A 25,537-nucleotide genomic window follows, 5' to 3' on the forward strand; every position below is an offset into this window, starting at 1 on the left:
ACTCCTTCTATAGCAATGAAACTTTTTCATGTAGTGCCGTAATAACTATTTTGTCTGACAAAAAAAAAGGCATTGAAATTAGTGAACTTCGGCAAAACCCAGTCAAGAAAATGGTAAAAGACTTTAATAAAGGGATTATGAAGACTTTTAAAAATGAATTCTGCAGACATAACTCTCTCGGACAACCAGGCATCATTGAAATAAAGCCTCAAGGCTTCCCATTGCTCTAATATACACCCCACAACAGCCACCAACGAAAGCCAACTTGTTTGGGATGGATGTAACATCATGTGTGGTTTCAGGTTAAAAACTCTTGAAACAGCACTGATGTGCTCTGCCTCTTACTACTATATACATCTAAAATTATTAAAAATGTCCCAGGCCAAATCTTCACAGGATCTAGGGAGTGTCTTATAAGCTTCACTTGCACAGAGATGTGCAGAGTGGCAAACACATTTCGTTATAAAAATCCCTGGACATTGTTGACGGAAGCGACTAGTAACAGAGTTTTGGGATCCCATCATCACGTTGCATCCATCAGAACCAAACCCAATCATGTTGGCAACCAGAATTTCATACTGGTTGAATGTTTTTATTAGTCCTTCAAAAAGATTTTTAGCAGAGGCATCTTCTGTAATACGTTCGGGATTATTAATATCATAGACATTATAGAGTTCCCAAAATTTACACTCAACTGCCCCAACATTCTTATCATAAAACCTTATTACAACACACGAAGTTTTGACTGAACCTATATCGGTTGATTCAACACAGAGTACACTAAATTTGTTTTCTTTTAATTCCTCAGCAAGCTCTTCCTTATAAGACAAACCAATGACATTTTTAACAATTTCGGTTGCTTTAGTACATTTTAACTGGAGAGCTTTCACCGTCTCTGGATCTTGGAAAATGTCCTTTAATAAATCCGTCATGTGATCCATCACATGAAAAGGAAGATTATTTCGGCAAGGACACCAAATAATTTAATTTCAGCTACAGGCTTTTTCACTTGCTTCTTATAAATCGAGGATACCGAAGGCTGACTGGTAGCTGCTCCTTCAAAAAGACTATGTTTTTGTCCTTTGCTATGATTTGTAATAACTGTTAATGCTGCTACCATCGTCACACTGCAGACTTTACATCGGGCTTTCAATGAATTATCAGGAACTTCCTGCAACCAGCTTTTAAATTCAATAAGCAATTCCCATTCTTTTCTAAACTTCTGCTGTCTATGAGCACTTGGATTAGGCCTAAACTAATATATGCAAAATATACAGCATCAGATTATTACTTATATTTGTTTTCCTAACTACCTTTTCCCATTACTGATAAATGTTCAAGAGTCAAAGTGACACAACCCTATTTAACAAACACATCTAAAATTGAGAAAAATCACAAGTCACACTTAATTCACATATTCATTATCCTCCATATATATATATATATATATATATATATATATATATATATATATATATATATATATATATATATATATATATATATATAAAAACTTAGTCTTCGTGCCTTGCTATATTTTGTCCTTTTAAACTCCGTATCTGGCTACGCTTTACCCGTTTATTTACTTATATATTTTTTTTATATCACTCAGAATTACAGGTGACCTAATAAGGAAATATAAACAAATCTTGTTACCTTTTTGGATTTAGGTGGTGTCCTTGCCACATCACTCTCTTCATCACTTGTACTCGATATCAAAATAGTATGGTAACTTTGACACCAGTGAAATCCTTCAAAACTTTCTTCGTTGATACAATGAGTCAGACTAACTATAAACTGGTTTCCCATTTCCAAATCTTGTAGAAAGACGACAGACCCTCTGATACTGACTGCTTGAAATTTATATAGACAAGTGGAGTACCTAGTTATTACAAGTTCAAGCCTAGATTTCTACTAAATTCATATCACGTCAATGTATATTTCCCATTTTTACGGTATTATTACTTGTCGTAAGGTCGTGATTACATCAGGTTACGATGACGCAATGCCCGGCTTATATTGTGCGTTTCTGTTCAATCAGGTATAGGACCCACCAATGCTTGCAAGAACGCCGTGATTCTATTTAATAGGCTAGGTTTTTAGTATAATATTTTTAATATACTTAATTTGCAACATACCAAGATAATAATCATAAAGGGAAATTATCAAGATCATAGAAACTGACTGGAATTGCACATTATATTTTATAACCTAAACCAGACGCCAAGAGTTATCGTACAAGAGCGTACGACACCTATAGTTGGTATCGTACATCGTACCAGACCTTCAATTATCGTACAATTACGATAATTATCGTACGATTGTCAACCCTGACGGCAACAGTGGCTCAACAAGAAGTCTGCAGCGCCCTCATGCAACTAAAATCCAAAGTCCACAGGCGTGCAGTATTATACACCAAGCTCTCTCTCTCTCTCTCTCTCTCTCTCTCAAGTCCACTATCTTATAATCAGTCTCGATTATTCTGTCCTCGCAGGAGGAAAGTGTTCTCTCGTCGCTAGTGTACAGAAAGAAAAACACCCGAGACTTGAAAGTAAGAAAAAATCCTGTTGTAATAGTTTATCCTCTCTCTCTCTCTCTCTCTCTCTCTCTCTCTCTCTCTCTCTCTCTCTCTCTCTCCCCGACTGATTCTAGGAATAAAAAGAAATTTCCTACGCAACTGCATATTAAAGGTACTGACATTTTATAGATGTGTAAATTTTGTAACTGAAAAAAAAACAATATATTTACAGTAAACAAATCAACAGGTAATTTACACGAGGTTGAGAGTTTAGTATAATTTTTTTAGCATAATTTCAGCCATCACGTGTTTTACGTATTGCTTACACTTTTTAAGAACATTAAACGTTGCAAATTCCCGTTACCAGATTTGACAACAGAATGATCTCTAAACATCGTTGATTATTACAAGTTGCCTCTTTTCGCAGTGTTCTCTATATCTTTTATATGAACAGTGTTTATAGAAGTAAAGTTTCCCGTAACTGTCATACAAGAATGATCAGTTCGTTCAAAAAAGTTTTCGTAACGTCGAGAAGTTGACGAATTATCAAACTTCTGGTAGGTCTAGACAAGTCCTTGACTGAATTAAGTTCCTCAAAAGCATGTTAATGCGACAATTAACCCCGATACGCAGTAAGCAGATGCAGGAGAAAGAGAAGTGTTTTATATTTGCTTTTATATGTACGATTACACCATTACATATTGCATCACTTTCAGGATCGTTCGGATATTTTATTCTTTTTTATTTTCCATATAATTAGTTTCAGAAGTTTGTTGTAATATGAAAATTGCAATCAGTTATCCTCAGTAAAAAAAAAAAAAACTGCCAGGAAAAACCTTGTTGTGTGCAGGTTTTAAAGTATTTTGTCCGCAACATTATGAAATATTTCATTATGTTTAGATATGAACAGTCCTACCAACCGTGTTAACAGAGTAACGCCTGTATAAAGAGCTGTTATTTTACGCAAATCATACGTGAGTTGAGTTTGGCATATCTACTTTTGTCAGATTATCATCTGTTTAAAGATCTTACTGTTAAAGGAAAGAACGTTATTTTAATTTAATAAATAAGATATAATTATCAAAAGTATTATATAATCTATAGCTTCCTTTCCTAAACTAAATACATGTCGCTTGACCGAAGGGTGATGAACTGCATTGAAGTGTAAGATTCGGTTGGCACACCTGGAACGCCGAATTTTGAGGAGACTATTTATGCCAGTTTTCTTTTTAATATCATAAAAAACCGTCGAATTGACATAGAATATTGCCATAGAATATTTTTTTTAAATATGGAAGAGGAGGGATATATCAAATAAAGAAATTTGGAATATATTTTTTTAACAGATGAATGGTTTAATGCGAGTCACGTAGGCCTAGAATAAAGGAGTGGTAACGACATAATATGTGAACAGAGTTGTCGGTGCTCTTGGGGTCACACTGAATATCAGAATGAATATCTTCCATGAACTAAAACTGGCTATTTGTTGTTCTCTATTTATACTGGTTTGTTGTTCTCTAATACTGGTGTAATTTGTTTTTTTGTTTTTTTCTGCCAAATGAAATTTTTTTAATGTTTACGTATCAACTCGACTTTATTCACTATCAGTATCATCAACTAACTATTCTTGATGCAAATTATATATGGAAATACATTAATTTTGTTTTCCTGTTGTACCTGACCATGAAGAGTATATACATTTTTCTCTCAAGGCATGAATACTCTAGTCCTCAAGCATACAGGCTCAGAATTAAGCCAAGTGGACAATTTTATGAGGCGAGTCAGCACTGTAATGATCAATCATATATTTGCGTAACAACTGTAAATGAATAACATTATTGATTATGAAAGATCTAATAGCACACTAACCCTTATTAACAAAAATCATAATGCTTATAGTAGGATACCCAGATATACACAAATCAGGCAGGGATCAAAAGGCCTAGCCAAACATAAGTTGATATTCAGCACCTTTCTAAATTTTGCTTATGATCAACAAGACGCAATAAATAGTAATAAAAATACTTTTGTCTTTTAACGCTACATACGCAAAACATATAGGCCTACAAATTTTGTGTGCTAAAATAAAACCCTCTTCAGACGAAAAATAATGGTGAAGGCCAGGTCACAAGAAAAAATATAATAACATAATTCTAAAAAAATAATATATATATAAACATAAAAAAATAAGAAACAAATCATAATAATTGTAATTTCCTTTAAATGTAATGTTTACTTAAGCTACCAGGACACTGATTACCCACATGATACCATGAGCAAGTGATTAATTTGTTGGTTTAAGCTTAGGCCCGGCCTTGTTGTTAGCTCTGGGGCAACCCTCACCGAGCAAGTCTGTCAACTTGGCACGTAATGGACCCGCGCCGCCTGGCAAACAGTTGCCAGATACCACTTCCTGATTACTCCGAAATGCCATATGTCTGAAACATTAAGGCGACTGATGCAATAATTTTTAGCGTAATGGCACGAGCAAGCTGCTTATCGTTCCTTTGAAATGCCAACAGCTATCGCTACGACCCTAAGTACAACCACACATGCAAGAATTCCATGGAGACCGCATGTTGCCGTAGCTTCCTTGTAAATTGAGGTAAACGTTAAGCCTTGTTGGAGGCCGTTCAGTGATTTCTGTTTAACTGTACTAGATGGTTCAGCTATGGAATGGAATCACTGGGTTCTTCAAAGTCAGAAATACAAATTTTGTGTTCAGTGTTCTGAGCGTTTACGTAACAGGGATATGATAGTTTTGCAGTGCATTTCATTACATGAGCTATTTTATTTTGAATGATAGTTCTCTCAGAGTGTACATCTCACTTTTGCAAAAATATTCCAGGCAAATTTTTTCAAATCACGTTTTTGATATTACGTTTTAACCACCATACTTATTCCAAGGTTACCATAGTTATTCTCACTTATATGACGCAATAAAATCAGTAGCATGATTTGAAAAGTCAATTGGTACTATTGTTCTCTTCTGAGAGAATCATAGTGAAATCTAAAAGTATTTCAATCCATGTTTCCATGCTTAGCTAAGAGTCATTGTTACATAATGCAGAGGCGACAATCAAAAACATAATATTAAAAAATACGTAAGGAGAGATTTCACTAATTACCCAGTTAAGGAGCCCATCGAAATCATGTTTGGGTAGGGAACAGGACATGTGTGCTAAATCGGCCACACAGTACATACCCAGTTAAACATTCATGGCGGTAGGGAATATTGACTATTAGGCTTGTCCCCAACCACCCCTTTAAATAGAAAAGCAGGTTTTTCTGTGTCTAGCAAGCAAGTGCATTCATTCATACCCTCTAAACAATGATAGAAGAAAAGGGCTGAATGCAGGTTGAACACATCTATATTGTACAGTTTGATGCAATGTAGTAGAGTCCCGAGAACCACGACAAGCGAGTGTTAGGATCACACCCCTACTTAGAGTCAGCCAGATGTGTCACATTTTGGATCACTTGGGAAGAGCTCTGGGATTTTGTCAATATTTCCAAATATGTGTACTGGCTGATGTGTAAAGGTCAGTACACTTTGAAGGAGATAACAACAGATGAAAGCTGCCACAACAAGCACAAGTCGAGCAATCTTATCTGTGCTATGGTGCGGTCTAAGTGATTTGTTTACTCACAGAAATCCATAATGAGTGTGCAGGACTACAGGGAGTTCATTTCTCTCATAGAAAATGCGCTTGATTTTTAAGGTTATGAATAGCTACGTTTTCTAAGGTTTTCGGCGTGAGCTGGCCATGTCAGGTTGTTTTTTTAATTTAGACATTTTCATAATCATATTTCTCTTTAGATCAAGATACTGGATAACGTTTTGGATAAGCACCTGTCAGTCCTGGTTTATCTGCATTAAAGATGGTTTCTCTATGCTCAAGAGTGAATGAATTCATCTACTGCATATTCAAATTTTCTAGATTCTCTTAGGGGTATGACGCCAATGAGGCTTGAGAATATTTACAGAAGAGATATATCAAATTAACATATCACAATATGTCACATATACTTATAACTAAAAGAATTAGATAGTAACTCCTCCTAGTAGGATTACAGAAGTACTCATGGATGATTTGAAAGATGAAAATTTTGCCAATAATGGAAGCATCTAACTTGAAAGTTCATACAAATCGTCTATCTTTTCTGATATTGTTGCACATTATTAAATTAAAACTTTGTCAAAGATTCACCAAAGTCAACATGAACTGTGTCAGTTTTGCTGATTAGTGGTAGATCGCTAAGATGTGTGCCTGAGTTATCAGCCGAGAAACTTCAGTAGTTCTGTAAATAGTAATGTTATCAAGCATTTGACAAATGGTTAAATAATATTTTTAAAAAATTCTTGATTTGAGACGCTAATGATAAAGGCTGCTTCTACTGTTACTAATATTATTGCTTAATCTGGACAATCATTCAACTGAAATTAGTCAAGAAGGTAATTAACTCTCAAAACCAGACTTCTGCAGAGGAGAATACCATATGTGAAACACCGAAAAACAGTAAATAATGAAGACATGCAAAATGAGTTTTAATGAAGCAGAATGCAGAAATAGGTATATAAGCTGAAAACATCGCAAGTCAGGAAACCCACAGCAACTGTGCCTGGGCACTTTAAATTAGCATTAGCTCTTTTAATCTTATCATTAACACCATCAATAACGAAGATTGACAAACAGAATATTTTCTGGTGTTTAATGATTTAGATCTTGGTGGGTTACTGGCATCAAGTGATGTAAACAGTATTCCATGAGTGGTAAAAGCAGAACCTAGAACCTGTAGCATGCTCATTCAGGCCACCAAAAACAGCAAGCTTTATATCAATATTTACCCATTTTGCAGATCTAAATAAAAATCTTTTGTCATAAAAATTAGATTTTGAGTAAAGGCAGCAACAAGTATTTACATCTCTCCAGAATCAACAAGTAAAATATCAGAGTGCACAGACTCAAGGGCCAGGCCTCAGCATAACCTCAAATATCAAATAAAGTCTTGGCTTTGCTCGAGTTCATCTTGATTCGCAGTGACAATACCACTTGCTGATCCACTTTAGATCTCTGCTAAGGCTTGCACATGTGAAGCAAGAGAGAGCAGAGGAAGCTAGACTTTTTTAATTAGTAGATGATATTAAGCTCTTTTTTAAATCTGATATTCAAATCACTACTAAAGAAAATGAAAATAAATAGTCCCAGATTTTCAAATTGTGAAACCAGACAAAATAGTGCAGAATCACTAAAGTTATCAGCATCACTGTGTTGCTGCTGGTCAAGTATATAACAGTAACCATCAAATTTATGAAGTTTACATATAGAAGCATTGGTGTTAACCAAGTACAATGCTATTGGGTATAAAATGCAAATTAAAAAAAAATCATACATAATTGTTTATTCTAAGTACACTTGGCGTCAGGCAGTAAGTACTGCTGTGAGAGTAACCACACACCGATACCCAGCAGTTTCATAATGAGTTGTAAAAGTCTGCCATTTTTATCGTACTGTCATGATTAAGGCAGCGAAAGCGCCACTTAAGATACATCAGCCACCAAACAATGTACTTCGCCAAGTTTAGAGGAGTTATTGAAAGATACACAGTTGATATCTTTTTCAACCCTTCCTATGTCCGTGAAGCAACACCTCCAGTTGTAGAAGAGATCTTATAAGATGTGGTTCTGTCCTTGAGGTGATAAAGTCCTTATGGACAACTTTCTGAGTAATTACTTTAATCTATGAGATGCCAGTAGTCAAAGAGAAGATGCATGCATCCGATCTTCTGTTCATATGGTATTTAGAAGATCGCCTTCATGATAACTAGATCATGATAAACTTGGAATTTGGAGATCATCAGTTATATAGCTCATGCCAAGCCTACTGAGGTTTCTCCGCTAAGCAGCATAGCTTTGAATTCACGCAGTAAGAAGGATTTATTTTTATCATTGATATCAACAGGAGATTCAGGAATATTTCTAAGCACTTTACTTTTTATAACAGAGTAAATACACAAATATAATAAGATTTCTGGCAATACTCTCCAGAAAAATGTTTCTTGTCTCATGGCAATCGGAATGTCCTGGAAAGCGTGTCTAAGTGAGAGCAACAGAATTCAGTTACCAAAGATGCATTTTACTATGAAGGGACTTGCTGTCGTTAGTTTCTTTGCTCAACTGCATGAATGTAATGTCCTCACAGGGCATTTACAAGACAAGAAGAGTTAGTGAAGTGTATAATGTTAAGGACACCTATTCCATGCCCTTTTTCTGACTGAGGTGGAGAAAGGTGTCTGTAAACAGGGCTACAAGGGGGGCCATATTGCTTCTGCATTAGGCTGTTATGACCATCATAATTGTGCAGTTACATGAGTAAGTAGTGTGCTAGAGTGTTCACCTCTATCAGAAGCCATCCATTTCACTGTTAATATAGCTGTTATCATTAATCCCATGCCAAGTTGCAACCCTACAAGTCCAATGGCTCTAATAAGGAAATATGACCTATTCAAAAATAAATTGAGAATTACAGAGTAAATTAAAATAGATAAATAGGTAAAGGTAATACAAATAAAGTAAAGGGAATATGATAACTAAAAAATTGGCTATGTGGTGAGACTCATACTATTCTGCTTGAAAGGCAGACATATGTGTGATAGCAAGGTTCAAAAAGAAGATATCTGCACGAAAAAAAGCTGGAAGCAATGTGCAATAAGCTAGCCCCACTATTTTGACTTCATAAAACAGGACCCTGAAAGCCAGGGATATCCACGATAGTCAGTAACCTACCCAAGGGATGAAATACCATACCAAAAATCCCAGCCATTGTTTGAAGATTGCCAAAGATGAAGAATGGTGAGAAGTTTGATTTTGGAGTACTGCCTCTTCTTAAAGCCACATAATGTAGTTTATTCATGCAAAGCAATCACTCTATGACTGATTTTTCAACAAAACTCCATAAACCCAGTCTTCACCTTATATTATCTTTTCAGTGAAATCATTTGTCACACACCCATTAAGCTATTTGGAATCCTTGTTTTTGGTAATTCAGCTGTCACTAGATATCAGTACCTGCGTTATGTTCTTTCTTACTTACTACATCCACTCCCAGTTATGCTTTTCAGCCAGTGTCAGTGGAATCAGTCATCTTCTCCACTCTCTTCTACCTGCAGAAACTCCCTATCTTCTTAACTGTGCAATTGTTAACAAGTTATTGTTTGTCAGGATCTCCCCAACTCCATCCTTCCAGCATTTACGTGGTCTACCCCTTGATCTCCTCCCATCAGGTGGCCGGCCCTATCTCCTCTTCTTGGCAATTCTTTTTCTGTCCAATCTCATTAGATGACCTAGCCACCTCAGTTGTCCTATGTCAGTTTTATCCATTCCAGGAACTACTCCCACTAGCCAGCTGACATTCTCATTCCCAACTCTATCTCTTCTATCTATTCTTGTTTTCTGTACATTGGTTCTCATTGTTTCCAACTCTGAGACTTGACTCTACATCTGTCTTTTCTTGTCACTGTCCAACTCTCCGAACCATAAGCCTCATTGTTGTAAGCAATCCTTAAAACATAGCTTTTTGATACATAAGCATTTTTCATCATTGGGTAAAGGGTCCCAGAGAATTAATTGTATTTCTTTTTTCTTCCGGTGATCTCCTCGCTGTTCTTATTACCTCTATGGTGAAAACTCATCCTAGATCTTTGAATGTCTCTATGTTCTTTATAACTGTATTACTTATCATGATATTTGTTGGTGCTTGAGGTTGTTTGGTGATTGTTAATATTTATGCAAAAGTCATGATGTCTTCTGCAATACTAAATTTGTCTTTAAAGTCCAATATCAGAGTGTCTATATATGCAATAAATAAGAGTAAAGTAAGAACCCCTCTGTTTAACCCACATCATCACTTTGTACCCTGTCCTTATATATTATCCATGCATGGGCTCATATGTGTGCCTTATTGCGGCTCCCAGCCTTCCACCGAAACCATAAACCTCTCCCAAACATCTCCATAAATTATTTCTAGGTACTGAGTAAAATGCTTTTTTCCATATCAATACCAGCTATAGACAGCTGCCCATTGCACTCCCATTATTTTTCAGTGACTAATCTCGAATTTACTTATATTTTCTGCATCCACTTTGTTCTTCACCTAACTAGAGGTTCTATAACATGTTTTGCTCTCTTTTCTAAGATTATCTCAAAATCAGTCTGACAGCATGACATATTAGAAAGGTTAGGCTGTACATCTGTAATTCTCAGTCTTTCCTGAGCCGCCTTTACCTTTGTAAACATGGATCTGCTTTATGTATAATAGGATAATAAGTAGTTTAAGATTATATTTAAAATTAGTAAGCCTAACAATCAATGGCCACAACTGTTTTATTCAAAATTTATAAATAAGCGAGACCCATCTTCTTGTATATTAAATCATTACAGTGCTACAAATACTTAAAATCCTTAACCTTTATGAGTCTGCTGTCCTCACTATCAGAGGGAATGAAAATACATCGAAATTTTGGATTGTCGTGGTTATGATGCCCACCTTATGGGGTTCTGAGGGTGGAAAGTTAAGTATACAGTACCTTAGTTTTACCAGACCACTGAGCTGATTAACAGCTCTCCTAGTGCTGGCCAGGAGTGTAGCAAAGGAGAGTTAATCCTTGGTGTGAGTCACAAAGAGCACGTATTTGGTAATATATCAATCAAAGAAGTAAGTCTTAAATATTAGCTTACGTAACGAATCTTGAAAGTTGAGTTACTCTGAGTACATGACTGGCAATTATCTTGTCTAAGGTTATTTTCAATTGTTAGGAATGACAAGTTTGTTTTTCACTATACTGCAGCACTTTAACCTCTTGCTTTTGTATTGCCCATGTATTCAGGCACCTAATATCGCTCAAGATTTAATACACAAGAAGTGGTTGGTCATTTATCCTCATCTTTAAATGACGTGATTATTCTTCATATTCTTCATTCGAAAATATGCTTTGATATGATCATTTAAGTGGTTGGCAGTCATAAACATAGTCTTCTCTATAGTTTCTGATTCCTGTGACTGCCAACCATTTAAATGGTCATATCAAAACATATTTTCGAATGAAGAATATGAAGAATAATCACGTCATTCAAAGATGAGGATGAATGACTAACCTCTCCTTGTGTATTAAATCTTGAGCGATATTAGGTATCTGAATACATGGGCATGCAAAAGCAAGAGGTTAAGGTGTTGCAGTATAGTGAAGGGAGTACTTATTAACGTCATACTAACGGTACTGTAATTGAAAGCAAATCCTTGAATTCCTTAGACAAGATAACTGCCAGCCATGTACTCAGAGTAACTCAACTTTCAAGATTCGTTACGTAAGCCAATAATTAAGACTTACTTCTTGGACTGATATATTACCAAATACATGCTCTTTGTGGTTCATACCAAGGATTAACTCTCCTTTGCTACACTCCTGGCCAGCCCTAGGAGAGCTGTTAATCAGCTCAGTGGTCTGGTAAAACTAAGGTATACTTAACTTTCCACCCTCAGAACCCCATAAGGTGGGCATCATAACCACGACAATCCAAAATTTCGATGTATTTTCATTCCCTCTGATAGTGAGGACAGCAGAATCATAAAGGTTAAGGATTTTAAGTATTTGTAGCACTGTAATTATTTAATATACAAGAAGATAGGTCTCGTTTATCCTTATAAATTTAGAGATCAAGCACAAATTTTTGTAAATACATTGCTAACCTGACCATAAGACCTTTCAATAAAACAGAAAGAGTTTGAAAATTAACATAACTGTAATTACATTACTTTTATACTCAAATGTAGTTAAAAGATAATAGGAAAATATGGGAGGTAATACAATAAAAATGAAAAATTGCATATACATGTGATTTCACACTAAGAAATTTTCTCCTTCTTTTACAGTGTCACTTTCAACGGCTGTTTCGGACCCTAAGAGTCTCATTACGGAAGACCATGTCAAGAAAGCTCTCAAGGCAGACAAGGGAATTCAGGCTTTCTTAAAATCCTGGAAGGTCGTTGATTTCACCAAACGTGGAGATAACTATGCCAGTGAAGTAAGAAGTGTAAAAGTCAAATATTCTACGAATGATAAGGAAGATAGTGAGGTCACCTATGTTGTAAAACTGAATCCTCATAGGAACTTCGAAGAGTTCCAAGAGGCAGAACCATTTCTCTTTGAAAAGGAGGGCAAATTTTATGAAGAGCTTGTGCCAGTGCTGAATGAAGCACTAATATCTGCAGGCCAAAAGCCTCTTCGTTTTGCTAAGTGCTTCCTTGTTTCCTTAGAAGAGGGAAAAGAACAAATTTATTTTGAGGATCTAAGAGCAAGAGGTTTCAAAATGTTTGACAGAAGGAAAGGTATGGATGAATGTCATATTGCTCTCGTCATATCCGAGATTGCCAGACTGCATGGTGCATCTTATCTCCTGACAAAGAAGGTTCTGGAAGGAGAATCTGCAGAAGCAAGATATAAATTTCTCGCAAAAGATTTTTTGGATTTCACCCCAAATACCAAAGTAATGTTTGTCTCCTGGATGGAGAGATGTGTTGATACCGGGGTAATGATGCTGGACAGAATTGGTGGTTATGAGATTGCCAGTGCTTGGCTGAAGTCCTTCAGATCAGAAGTTGAAAATGTTTTATCCTCAGGAGTGCAAAGTACAAGATTCAGCAGCATATGCCATGGGGACTGCTGGAACAACAATATTCTATTTAGGTAAGATAAACAATATTGCTAATCAAATTCAAAACGTCGTGAACACATATGCCTTCCTACTATTTGTTTCACCCGTTACAGTGCCAGGAAATAATAAAAAGTCCAACTCCCATGTTAAAACCACGCTTTGTTGAAGGAAACAAGTGTTGTTTTGCACTTCAGAATAGTGGATGATATATGGATTTTGCTTTGTATTTCTGAATGTTGGCTTACATATGATGAAAACATTAATTTTGGGCCTTTTGTTTGTTTACTCTCTTCGATACGAGAGTAGCCTGAGGAGTAGGGTCTGTTATGACAGAGGCTCCATTCTGGCTGCTTAATCTTTGTATAGTCCTGCTCTCATGACTTGAAGGGAAGGGTCCTTCTTGCTCTCTGAAAATACAAACATGAGTTACTAAAACTGAAAGCTCTAAAGCATCCCTGGAGTCCTTTCATGTAAGCAGTCTTTTTTCAGAAAAAAAAATGTTTTCTTTAACTAAAGACAGCTTATTCAGTAAATCGCTGGCATAAAAAGACGAAAAATTTAACTGAATTTTGCAAATTCTCAGCATAACCTAAAAATGAAAAATTTTTGTTAATAAGAAGTTTTAAGCTTCCCTTTTATAACTGAATAGTCACAAATTACCCCTTTTTTATAGATATGCATAACACTTAAGGCAACAAGAAACAGCAACATAGCAGTCACGAACCCGTGAAATTTGTCCAGAAGTCAAGTCTTGTGCTGAACGAATTTCCTTTTTAGATTTGGGCAGATAATGGTTGATAAAATTCCTTTTCAAATCTTGTGGTGAAGATTTAAGTTTTATGCAGTCAAAGACATAAAAATTCAAGTGTTTAGGTGCTGGAGGCTACATACTTAGCATCATTTATCGGTTTTCAAGTGATCAGAGAGACAGAGTTGTTGTTGCCAGTGTTTTTCAAGTAAATTAGCATCAGTCATGTCCAATGGTCCACAGCATGGTGTTCTTGGACCTTTCTTGCTTTCAGTCTTTACAAATGGCATAGTTGTTGATATAGGAAAGGATATTAATTGTTTGCAATGTGCAGACTTTTAATATCCTTAATCCACTTCCGCTCAACCCAAAATTAGGGTACTGCTGCTCTTTAGATCTGGAATAGGCTGGAAAGTGATGTGGTCACGAGAGTGTGAGCCTTGATCCCAGATTACTGACAACATTGATTAAATATTTTCAGAAAGGAAACTTTCAAATTTTAAAAGGTTGTTTATACCCTTCCTATAGGTATTTAAAACGCCACGAAAACATTTGATTAAATTTTTCCATTTTGCTTTATAAATTGAGCTGTTGCACTGAAAAAATATGTCAAATGCACTTTTTTTGTAGTTCAAAAGAAAGGACAGTCAGGGATCTAATATATGCAATAATTGAAGACGAACAGGATAATAATAATAATAATAATAATAATAATAATAATAATAATAATAATAATAATAATAATAATAATAATACAGAAAGAGCTTTTAAATTATGGAATTTAAAAAAATATGTATAATGATAAATATTAATAATAGTGATAAATAAAGGAAAATTATATAGGTAATTAAAAATTTTGACGACTTGATAACTGGGACAATCCATCCAAGTTTCAAAGGTTTTTGAAAGAATTGTTATCTATATCTTTGAAACGTCTATAATACAAAAGGTAAATTTAATTTATGTGAATTTAAGTCAGGTGCATGACTTCGAAGCTTATTGACAAATAGAGTGAAATCAGGTTATCTGGTGGTTGTTACAGGTTTGAAGTTATAGTTAAAAAGACAAATTGAACACTCACCTCAGGCGATTGTGACTGCTGCCAAGATAGACCACTAATACAATTTAGAGTACAACTATATGAACTGAAACTGGCAAGTGCAACCACCTAACTCAACTGGAAAGACTTTTTCTTCAACCAACCTCTTAAGTTTCAACAACTACTACCTACACGCTTCTTCTTCCGCCTTCCTCTTCACCTCCTCCTCCTTCTACTACTACTTCTTCCTCCAACCACATCCCCCCCAATGATTTACACATCAATGACTCACATAATCGCGCATCCACACAAGCGGCCGCAGCTGTCGAAACATCCTGGAGGACTCAGGTATGTCAACCTGCTCAATCACATCTGATTCACTCTTCATCTCATCATCTTCATCACAACCGCCACCCAACTCCTCATCACTTTCATTAAAGATCCTATGTATGTCTTATACATGACGAGGTACACCATTAACATCAACATTATTCTCTGACGTTACCTTTGTCATGACCCTTTCCCCTGTTTAGAAGCGCACTTTGCATTAGGAGGCTTCACAAAAACTTGTCACCAACTCGTACAGCAGACTCAGCCACTCTGCCAATCTTGTTCCGCATCTCTGGATTCTCCAAGTACAGTTAAATAACATGTTACATGGAGCACTCTCAGTACTAACACCATTTTTTGCTGAAAGCCAAAGCACTATCATCAAAGCCTCATTATTTGTGCTGCTAAACATTTTATAGTGATTCTTCAAGTCCAATAGCCAAATAAATGTTAAATGGAGCACTAACTTTTCAAATTGATGAGATCTGAATGTGGCACTGTTATCTAGAAGAATTTCATTGGGAGCCCCCTCTCCCGACATGCCTGCACAAATTTTGAATAAATATCTCTGGCATTTTCTAACCCAACCTCTCTCCAAGTGACAAATCTACTTGGTCCACAGTCCACTATTGTCAAGTAGCTCATTCCTTTGTAATGTGTTACATCCATTGGTAATCTACACCAATTTTTCTCCATTTAACTCACCAGGATCATGCTTAACAGGTGCTGGATCAATCGACCTGCATTGCAAACACTCACAAATGCATTTCTCAACATCATCTCTCTTCACTTCAGGACTAACTAACTGTGCTAAGTAAAATGATCTTTCAACACCAAAATAATGCCTATCATGCTATTTGTTCAAACTCACTGTACACGTGGGTACCTGAAACTCACTACAAAGCCACTCCTTCCTCACTCTGGTTAGTCCATCAGATTTGTTCTGGCAAGTTTTTATCAATGTCACAGTGACATCCAACTTATATTCATCAATTATATCTCTTATCACAGACAATCTGTGTTTCATCAACATCTCTGACATACCAGAAACCTTTACCTTAAACTCTCCAATAAAGATTCCACACAACCAACTCAATAAGGTTGCTGACTCTGTTATTATCTCAACCAACTAAAGATCCCATTTCATTGATAAATCTATTCCTTTTGACCACTGCATCTAATTCAGCAACCTTGATGTGAACTGCATCAGCTGGCTTACAAAACCATGACCCATCCTCAAAAATCACTCCTTTCATCTCCAAACCCACACCTAAAGCTGGCTACTAGCATCATGCCAGATTTTGCTAACTTTAACATTAGGAACAGACCAAAACTGCAAACAGGATAATCATCCTGCACCCTTTTTAACCAATCCCTTCACCAATGACTGAGCTTTAACTCCAATCCAGTCATCCCAAGCATAACCTTCACTTATTCTCTTCACGCAACTACATGCCACACGAAGTCATCCACAGACTGGATAATGCCCCACTAGCTTACCACAAATAGAAAACAAATTTCTGCATGACAATTTCTCACTGTTCACTGAAGGGATCAAATTGCCACATCACAGTTTTCCACTACTACCACAATAAAGAGACAATCCCAACACACGTCCACCATCCAGTGATTCCGGAATCTTTGTTTCTAACTCAAACTTATACAGATTAGAAATTGCCTCTTCCACAGAAACTATATTTTCATTTTTAATCATATCATCTGTATAACTATCTGTACCATGACACACTTTCTTACCTCTTGACAAGACCTCTTTCAAGATCTTCAACACTATTTTAGGTGGGCAATTTAACCTCAAACCTATTCTCGTTAAGTAATATAATTTATCTTTATATGACACCTGCTGATATGACCATAAACTACTGTTAACTCTGATCTGAAAATAAGCAGACTTCAGATCAACTGACCATAATGGCTCTGGAATCCACTGCTAATGACACATGGTATCATCACAGACAGCAACATCAACAGCTGGGTGACATTCCACATAATCATTAAGTTCTCAGAAATCTAATATTGATCACACCTTCTTCCTATTAACCTCCTCTATGGCCATTGGTGGTATCAGACCCTCATGGGCAGTGTTTTCAGCTAGGTTTCAGCCACCCTTTTTTTAAGCAGCTTTCAATTTATTCATCAAATTTCTCTCTAATTGTAGGCACAGTAGTGCTTGCATAATAACTAACCTCATTTTTTAATTCTGGTGAAATTCCATTTTTCCAGCAACATGTTACTGTCCAACATTCACCATCAAAGTTTGCTAAAAAGTCCTTATCTTCAACAGTCATTCATTTTGGCAATGCAGTAAACTTTTCAGCACAAGCATGATTCCTGTCACTTAGCTTCAGTGTCTCCATCACTTTGCCACTCTTCAAAAACCTCACCTGATCCCCAGTCACCACTATGCCCCCTAACCTCTTTACTGCATCCATACCTAGCACGACACCCACACCAACCAACATGCTACCAAACACAACACAACTCAAGAACAACGCTTCACTACCCTCACACGCTAGCAAAGCTGACTCACCCTTACACACAACCTCACGACCATCAACTGCAACTACCACATGTGGCCTACCACTCTACCTCACAAACCCAAGGAGCAACAACAGTTCTAGAACACCTGGTATCCACCAAGGCACTCACCACTTGACCCTTCACTCTCACCTTAATAACAGGGAGCTTCGTTAATGCTGACTTGGAGGAACTGCTGGCGCATCAGATCCTCCGATTCCATTTCCCTGCTCACCTTTTGAACAGTTTCTAGCTATGTGACCAACCTCACCACAACTAACAGACAAAATGATAACAACCAAATGTGGTCCACACATCGAAAACACTTCACTAACAAAGCATGTTCATATTAGTCACCACTTTCCCTTTCAAATTAGCTGTACCTTTAGAACTACTACCATTGGTTTTTTAACCAGTTCGGATATTAACACTTCAATCAACAATGCTGTCAAGGTTCATATTATCAACTCTTGAAATTGTGCCACTTTCTGCCCCCAACCACAAACACCTCAACAACAATGCATTAAGAAAACACCTGTAATCTTAGGAACTTCTAAATCAGTATTCAACTGGCTCATCACACCAAATTGTTCATAAGCTTGAAATGGACTAACAAAAGCCTGATTGATGTTTTTTCACGTCATCAATTCAATGCTGTCAAAGAAAGAAGGTCATAACTTGTACTTATCAACTCTTGAAAAATTGAAAACGTGCCCTATTTAAATAGCTTTTTGCTTCATGTGATGAAACTGCTTTTGGTGGCAAAAAGCAACAGAAAAGTAATAAACAAACACCCTTTTGGGTGGGGAGTTAACAACAATGCATCAGAAAAAACACCTGCCAATCTTACAAACATTTGCAAAACTCAGAGGCAAAATCATATACACAAAACTGGCTCACCCGCCAGTCTGCATACAAAAAGGTTGTCACACCACTGACCCGCTAAACACAGAGGCAAAATTGGGTTTCTGCTGGCCGTAACGCATAAAAATCTGCTAGCAAACACATTGTGATTGTTCATATTTAATCCAGTAGCCCTAGGGCTTGAAATGGACAGAATTAAATTTCCTGGGTCAAAAGTTAAGCCTTGGGACTATGGGTTTTTCTTGAACTCAGGAGAGCGCTCTGTAATTCAACTTAGTTTTATGCACGAAAATCAAGCAAATTGGTCTTCAAATCTGAAAAACATTTATTCTGTGCAATTTTTCATTTAGGTCGTTGCTATTGTAACTACCCTGTACTTCCTTAATTTAATTAAGTCTAGCAACCATTTCAAGTTTTCCAAACCATTCTCCAACATCACTGGTTCCATCAAATGGATGTAATATGTCCGTCATTTTAACAGATACCCTGGCTGCAGGCATCATTCTGACAATTGCCTAGATAGCTTGTAGTTAAAAAGACTCTCACATTAAATGATTGTTACTGCTGCCAAGATAGACCACTGTGACAACAGTTTACAGTGCAGCTATACAAACTGAAACTGGCCAGTGCAACCACCTAACTCAACCAGAAAGACTTCTATTTTTTTCAACCAACCTCTTTTAAGTTTCAACAACAACTACTTGTTTACTTCTTCCTCCTTCCTCTTCATCTCCTCCTCCTCCTCATCCTTCTAATACTACTTCTTCCTTCCTTCAACCACAGAAGTATATATTTTTGATAGTGGAAGTAGGTACTACAGTGCAATATTTGCTATTTTAGATTTTGTCTTCCATCAGGGGCCCATGGTTTTACACGACTGGAACCTTTATTTTTAAAATTGTCAAAAGTATTGAAGGTCAAATCTCTGAGAAGAAACTTAAATTGCAGTTTATTACCAATGAATATTCTTATCGATTATAGCAATCAATGGACAACAATATCCTGAGCCATGTGTATTAAACATAAGTTCAAGAAATATGACCAAAAATACATAAACAAATAATTCCATGGGGTTTTGTCAGAAGGGGAACAACTTTTGGGGGGTTGTAAGTGATAATTCCTCCTTTGCAGGGTGGAGGAGCTGTACTAACTGAGGCGTACTTTGGAGCTAGTTTGGCCATTGCGGTCCTTTTCCACTGAAAATTTAAGCTTTTATGATCGATAACATTCAATGTCAAAAACGGGAGGTAAAGAATGAGATTAGGAAAAAGAATAGTATGAGCAACAGTGAGAATAAAATCTTAATGATAAACCTTTTTGATTTCTAATGCGTGTAAAATTCTAAATTTCCAGATATGACGCTGAAGGTCGTCCAGTGGAAGTTATGTTGTTAGACCTTCAGATGTGTTGTGAAGCTTCTGTTGCAAGTGATCTGAATTACTTGCTGTTTACAAGTGTTGACGGAGACGTGAGGAAACCAAATCTCCGTCGTTTCATGTCCCTATATTATTCGACCTACAAGGAAGTCCTAGAAGGGGGCGATATGCCCATGCATTTTACCATAGAAGAACTCATGGAGGAATTCAGAGACAAGCATAAGTATGGGTTGATCTTTGCCATGGCTATCGTACCAATGATGTTGACAGAACCGGAGGAAGTTCCAGATATGTCAGGCGCAGACTTTGAAACTCTTATGAATGACTTCAGAGATATATCTTTAGAAAAACTCAAAACAAATCCCTTGTGTAAACCTCGCTTCCTGTCAATTTTTGACGAGTTTATGGAAACAGGCGTCATCTCATGATTTTTACTGCAGACCAGATGTAATTCCATCAATGAATGACTTTCTGAAGACATGGCATGCCAAATCTGTTTAATCAATTTGCTTTTAAATTTCTGAAAATTTATTCATTCAGTTTTCCTAAACCATGCAATATGCTGAGGAAATTGATGTGTGCAAAGTACCAACATTCTTAGGTTTTCTGTTACAATTTAATCAGAATAAGTAAATTATTCCTCTTATAGAATTAATATCTATTTCTAAAACAACTCCTGCAAGCCTCACTTAGTTTTTTGCTATTAGATAGCTGTTTCTTCTGCGTCTGCTATACAAAATGTAACATTCAAGTGCTTCTAGTAATACCTCCCTTTCATAATAAGTTACCAAGACCAGTTTTAAATACTAAATGGCACTTTCCACATTGTCTATGTTTTTACATTTAAAAAAAATTACTTTCCACTTATTCTCTTTTCTCTTTAGACTTTGGTTCCTAAAATTTCACATGATCAACCCAAAAGTAAGAGAAATTTTCAGCAACTCCAAAAACGTTAACTTTCGAAAACCTGTTTTCTTAAGATGTTTCACAGTATATAGAATTATCTATATATAGTATGTCAAGATTACACTGCTTGTGGTGCTGAACTCCACTGAAATTTCTCCATAAACTTCACCCCTAAACAGTTACACATTCTGTGAAGCACCTTCCCTCCAAGCACGGAATTGGCGAAGGCTGCATGCCAGCCACGCTAAAGGAATTAACAGCCTACAGAGGCCCATCATCCCCCTTCCAATTATGCTACAGAGTAACATTAATTAAAGAAGGCATGGGAAATGGTTGAACGGCTAAATGGATTCATTCGAGTTTACAACATTCCTGTCATTTTCTATAAATGAAGCATGCACGACTAATCAAAATACTAGATAACATGGACGCAAGAGCCTCCTTGTATTCAATTTCCAAATTTACTGTGTTTATTGTACTTTGACATGTACATTATATATATATATATATATATATATATATATATATATATATATATATATATATATATATGTTTATAAACCTCTATCATTTAAAAAAACATTAAACACTAAGGCCAGGGGCAAATTATCCGGGTGAGGCGCCAGTTTCCTTAACAAAACTGTTAGATGTCTTACTTTTTTTGTATTTCGATAGATTTAAAATGCTTATAGTCTTAAATCCGTCATTAAGTGTTCAGAGTTAAATGGGCGTCTTGATATGCAATAAAATATGTTAAAGATTTTTTTAAATATAAATATAATACTCACGTGCGACATACCTGGTATGCATTAGGAATGGGGCCTACATTAGGAATGGAGTATATTAAATTGTTTTCTGAATTTCTCTTGAATATAAAACTGTTTTTCGTATGGTGTCCATTTTTAGCTTAAATCAGCTTTTCTCTCTTTAAAAATAGAAAAAAGGAATGAGATATTCCTATATTCAACCGAATACTGAAAGCTGTTTTAGGCAGTAATGATAAGATATAATCATAAATACATATGCATACCTTAAGAGGTATTCGAAATTCCGAAAAAATAAAGTGTACAATGCCGCTTCTTTTTTAATTACCTATAGAAGGGAAAATTTCAGTAAATCAACGTCTCCAGTAACATATTTGAATGTTTGTATATACAAGAACCGTTACACCGTATCAAAGACAAATGAACAATGGGCTTTCCAGTAGCAGCGTTTATCTCACTTGTATAACCCAGGCTACACCTGTAAAGTGTACTGGTTCGCTGTATTTATTGTTATTTATTATCGACCTCAGGTCACTGAGGTTTCCATTGGGCTGTGTGTAGTCTGCGTGATTGGGATCATGAAAATCAACCTCTCCAGTAACTTTTTTAGCACCTTTGTAAATACAAGAACCGTGACACCGTATCAAAGGCAAATGAACAATGGGCAAAATCACCAGTAGCATTAGCGGACTCATCTCACTTTTCCAACCCAGGCTACACCCAGTAAAGAGGGCAAAGAGTTATGGACGCTGTATCCCTTATTGTTAACCGCTTTACCTTATCGGATGTCCTCCCACAGATCACCAGCGCCGGTTTCCATTGTATTCACAACCCTGCCCGCGCCCTGCAGTCTGCTGCCCGGCAGGACAATATAAAAAACTGCCACCGATCATGAATACGCATCGTCAGACTGTAACCCAGTTATCCTGGAACTCACCGACGGTTTGCAGGCGGATTTAGCACACCAGTCTTAAAGCATGATAAAGACCCCAGAGTCCCAGGTTCACCGGAAAACAAAACATTAAGCGGACCCATAAGATGACTCAGTCTTGGTTCAGACAACTTACCCACGCCATCCACCGGACCTAATCCGCGGGTGCCTGAACCAGCGTTTGGGCATGCTGACTCCAGTCAGCACCATCCAGCAGGAGGAGGGCGCAAAATCACCAGCGCCATTAGCGGACTCACAACAGGTGGAATTCCCGCTGTGCCATTACTACAGGCAGTTTTGCAGGGACACCCCACTGCCTGCCGCCCTGTTCATTCAGTTAAAAAACAGAGGGCAAAGGACAGTATGGCAGCAGAAGAATCCCTTCCCCAGAATCAGTTAACCACGTAACCTCGTGGCAGGAGATGCTGGTCGACACCGTTAGATCAATCTTCCCGCATCCAGAGAGACCTGAAGTGAGAATCGGACCCGGCTGCCTTCCACAGCCCCAACGGGTCCCCATCCTCTCCCCGGCACCAGGCCCCTGTCGATCTCCATCCTTGGCCGGAGATATTCCTGGGACTTCGTCATCGCGGATTTCCTTGCCCACTTCAGGCTGGCAGTCGATGTCGGTAGGAAGCGCCTCCTTGACACCGATTCCTGCCAGTCCCTCCCGTTGGCAACGGGAACCAAGGCACCCACCACCTGTTCTGCCACCCCCCACCCGTACGCACAGCTGCTGACGGAGTTCCTGGAAGTTTTCAGGCCCAAGCTCTGCCAAGCCCCCGGGGCCCCAGCCAAACATGGCATCTACCATCACATAAAGACAAAGGGGGCCCCTGCACACACGACGTTCCGGAGGCTTCCCCTGCGGCACCTACAGGAGGCCAAAAATGCATTCGCCGAAATGGAGCGGATGGGAATCTGCAAGAAGGCCTCCAGCCCGTGGGCGTTCCCCCTCCACATGGTGCAGAAACCAGACGGCTCCTAGAGACCCTGCGGTGACTACAGGCAGCTTAACCTCACAATGGAACCTGACCATTACGCCCTGCCAAACATGCAGGACCTAACGACTTACTTAGGGGGCCAAAATTTTTACTAAGTTGGATCCCTTGAAATCCTATTTTCAGGTACCAGTCGCACCAGAGGACATAGCAAAGACCGCCATAATCATGCCTTTTGGGTCCTATGTGTTCACCTTCTCCACCTTCGGCCTGAGGAACACTGGGCGACTTTCCAGCGGCTCATGGACAGCATCCTGGGGGACCTGAAGTTTTGCGTCTGCTACGTAGATGATATCCTTATATTTTCCAGGTCCCACAGGGAGCACCAGAAACACATCCGGGCAGTCCTGCAGCCCCTGCAGGAGAACGGCCTCATCGTACGTTTCGACAAGTGCACCTTCGGCATCGAGAGAGCCGATTTCCTGGGCCACGAGATATCCCCGGATGGTGTCCGCCTGCTCACATCCAAAGTCGCAGCTGTCACCAGGTTCCCCGTCCCACCTCCATCAAGGCCGTCCAGGAGTTCCTCGGGATGGTGAACTACTACAGGAGGTTCATCCCCGGGACCGCGCACACCACGGCCCCCTGACGGAAACACTCAAAGGCCATCCAAAGTCCTTGTTGTGGGGACCCAGCCAGCAGCAGGCCTTCTCCCTGACGAAGGCTGCCCTTGCCGAGGCAACCGCCTTGGCCCACCAGGATCCCAACACCCCCCTCCAGCTGACAATGGACGCCAGCAACGTTGCCTGTGGTGCTGTCTTGGAGCAGGTCATCGACGGCGCCCCCCAGCCCATCGCCTTCTTCAGCAAGAAATTCAACCCCGCAGAGGCCCGTTACAGCACCTTCGACTGGGAACTCTGCACAGTGTACCGTGCAGTCCGGCATTTCAAGTTCCTCCTGGAGGGCATGCCCTTCACAATCTACATGGACCACCACCCTCTGGTACACGCCTTCACAAAGCAAGGGGACGCATGGTCTTCCAGGCAGCAGCAGCATCTCTTGGCCATCGCCAAGTTCACCTGCTCCATCAAGTACCTCCCTGGCAGGAAGAACCCCGTGGCGGACGCCCTCTCCAGGGTCGAGTTGAAAGCGGTGCAGCTCGGGATCAACTACGAAGACCTCGCCAGGGAACAGGCTGCCGACCCAGAGACCCCAGCCTACCACACCGCCATCACGTCCCTGAAGTGGCGGGATGTGCCCCTCGCCCCAGGGGGCCCAAGTCTCCTCTGCGACGTCAGTACCAGCCAGCCTCGCCCCCTGGTGCCAGCCTCCCACCGCTGCCAGGTATTCGACATCATCCACGGCCTCTCACACCCCTCTGGCAGGACGACGGCCAAGCTACTGTCAGGGAAGTTCATCTGGCATGGAATGCAGAAGGACGTGAAGTCCTGGGCAAGGCAGTGCCTGCAGTGCCAAACCAGCAAGGTGGGGTGTCACACCGAGTCCGGGGTAGGCGAGTTCCCGCAGCCATAGCGTCACTTCGGCCACATCCACATTGACATCGTCGGGCCCCTTCCCCCATCACGTGGGTCCAGATTCCTCCTGACGGCAGTAGACCACTCAATGTGGTGGCCCGAAGCCACACCAATACAAGAAGCCACTGCCAGGCATATGCCAAGGCCCTGCTCTCCAGCTGGATCAGCCGCTTTGGCGTCCCAGACCACATCACAACCAACAGGGGTCCCGCTTTCCTGTCCAAATTGTGGTCCACCCTGGCTCGGCTGCTGGGGACAACGCATCACACCACCACGGCCTACAACCCAGCGGCCAACAGCTTGGTTGAGAGGTTTCATAGGTCCCTGAAGGCGTCCCTT

General features: G+C 38.8%; 1 protein-coding gene across 1 annotated transcript; it reads left to right on the plus strand.

The window, feature by feature from the left end:
- Positions 1-2,025: 2,025 nt before the first annotated feature.
- Positions 2,026-22,103, plus strand: LOC136824996 (uncharacterized). The gene is made up of 3 exons (XM_067080993.1): positions 2,026-2,551; positions 12,448-13,261; positions 20,099-22,103. Coding segments are annotated over exons 1-3 (1,266 nt in total). The 5' UTR covers positions 2,026-2,550; the 3' UTR covers positions 20,550-22,103.
- Positions 22,104-25,537: the final 3,434 nt, after the last annotated feature.

This window comes from Macrobrachium rosenbergii, chromosome 36, assembly GCF_040412425.1.
Source record: "Macrobrachium rosenbergii isolate ZJJX-2024 chromosome 36, ASM4041242v1, whole genome shotgun sequence".
NCBI lineage: Eukaryota > Metazoa > Arthropoda > Malacostraca > Decapoda > Palaemonidae > Macrobrachium > Macrobrachium rosenbergii.

What these genes read in the sequence shown, in the direction of transcription:
- LOC136824996 (XM_067080993.1), top strand. An exon ending in AACAACAATATTCTATTTAG is followed by an intron (nt 13,262 to 20,098) that starts GTAAGATAAACA and finishes CTAAATTTCCAG; the next exon opens with ATATGACGCTGAAGGTCGTC.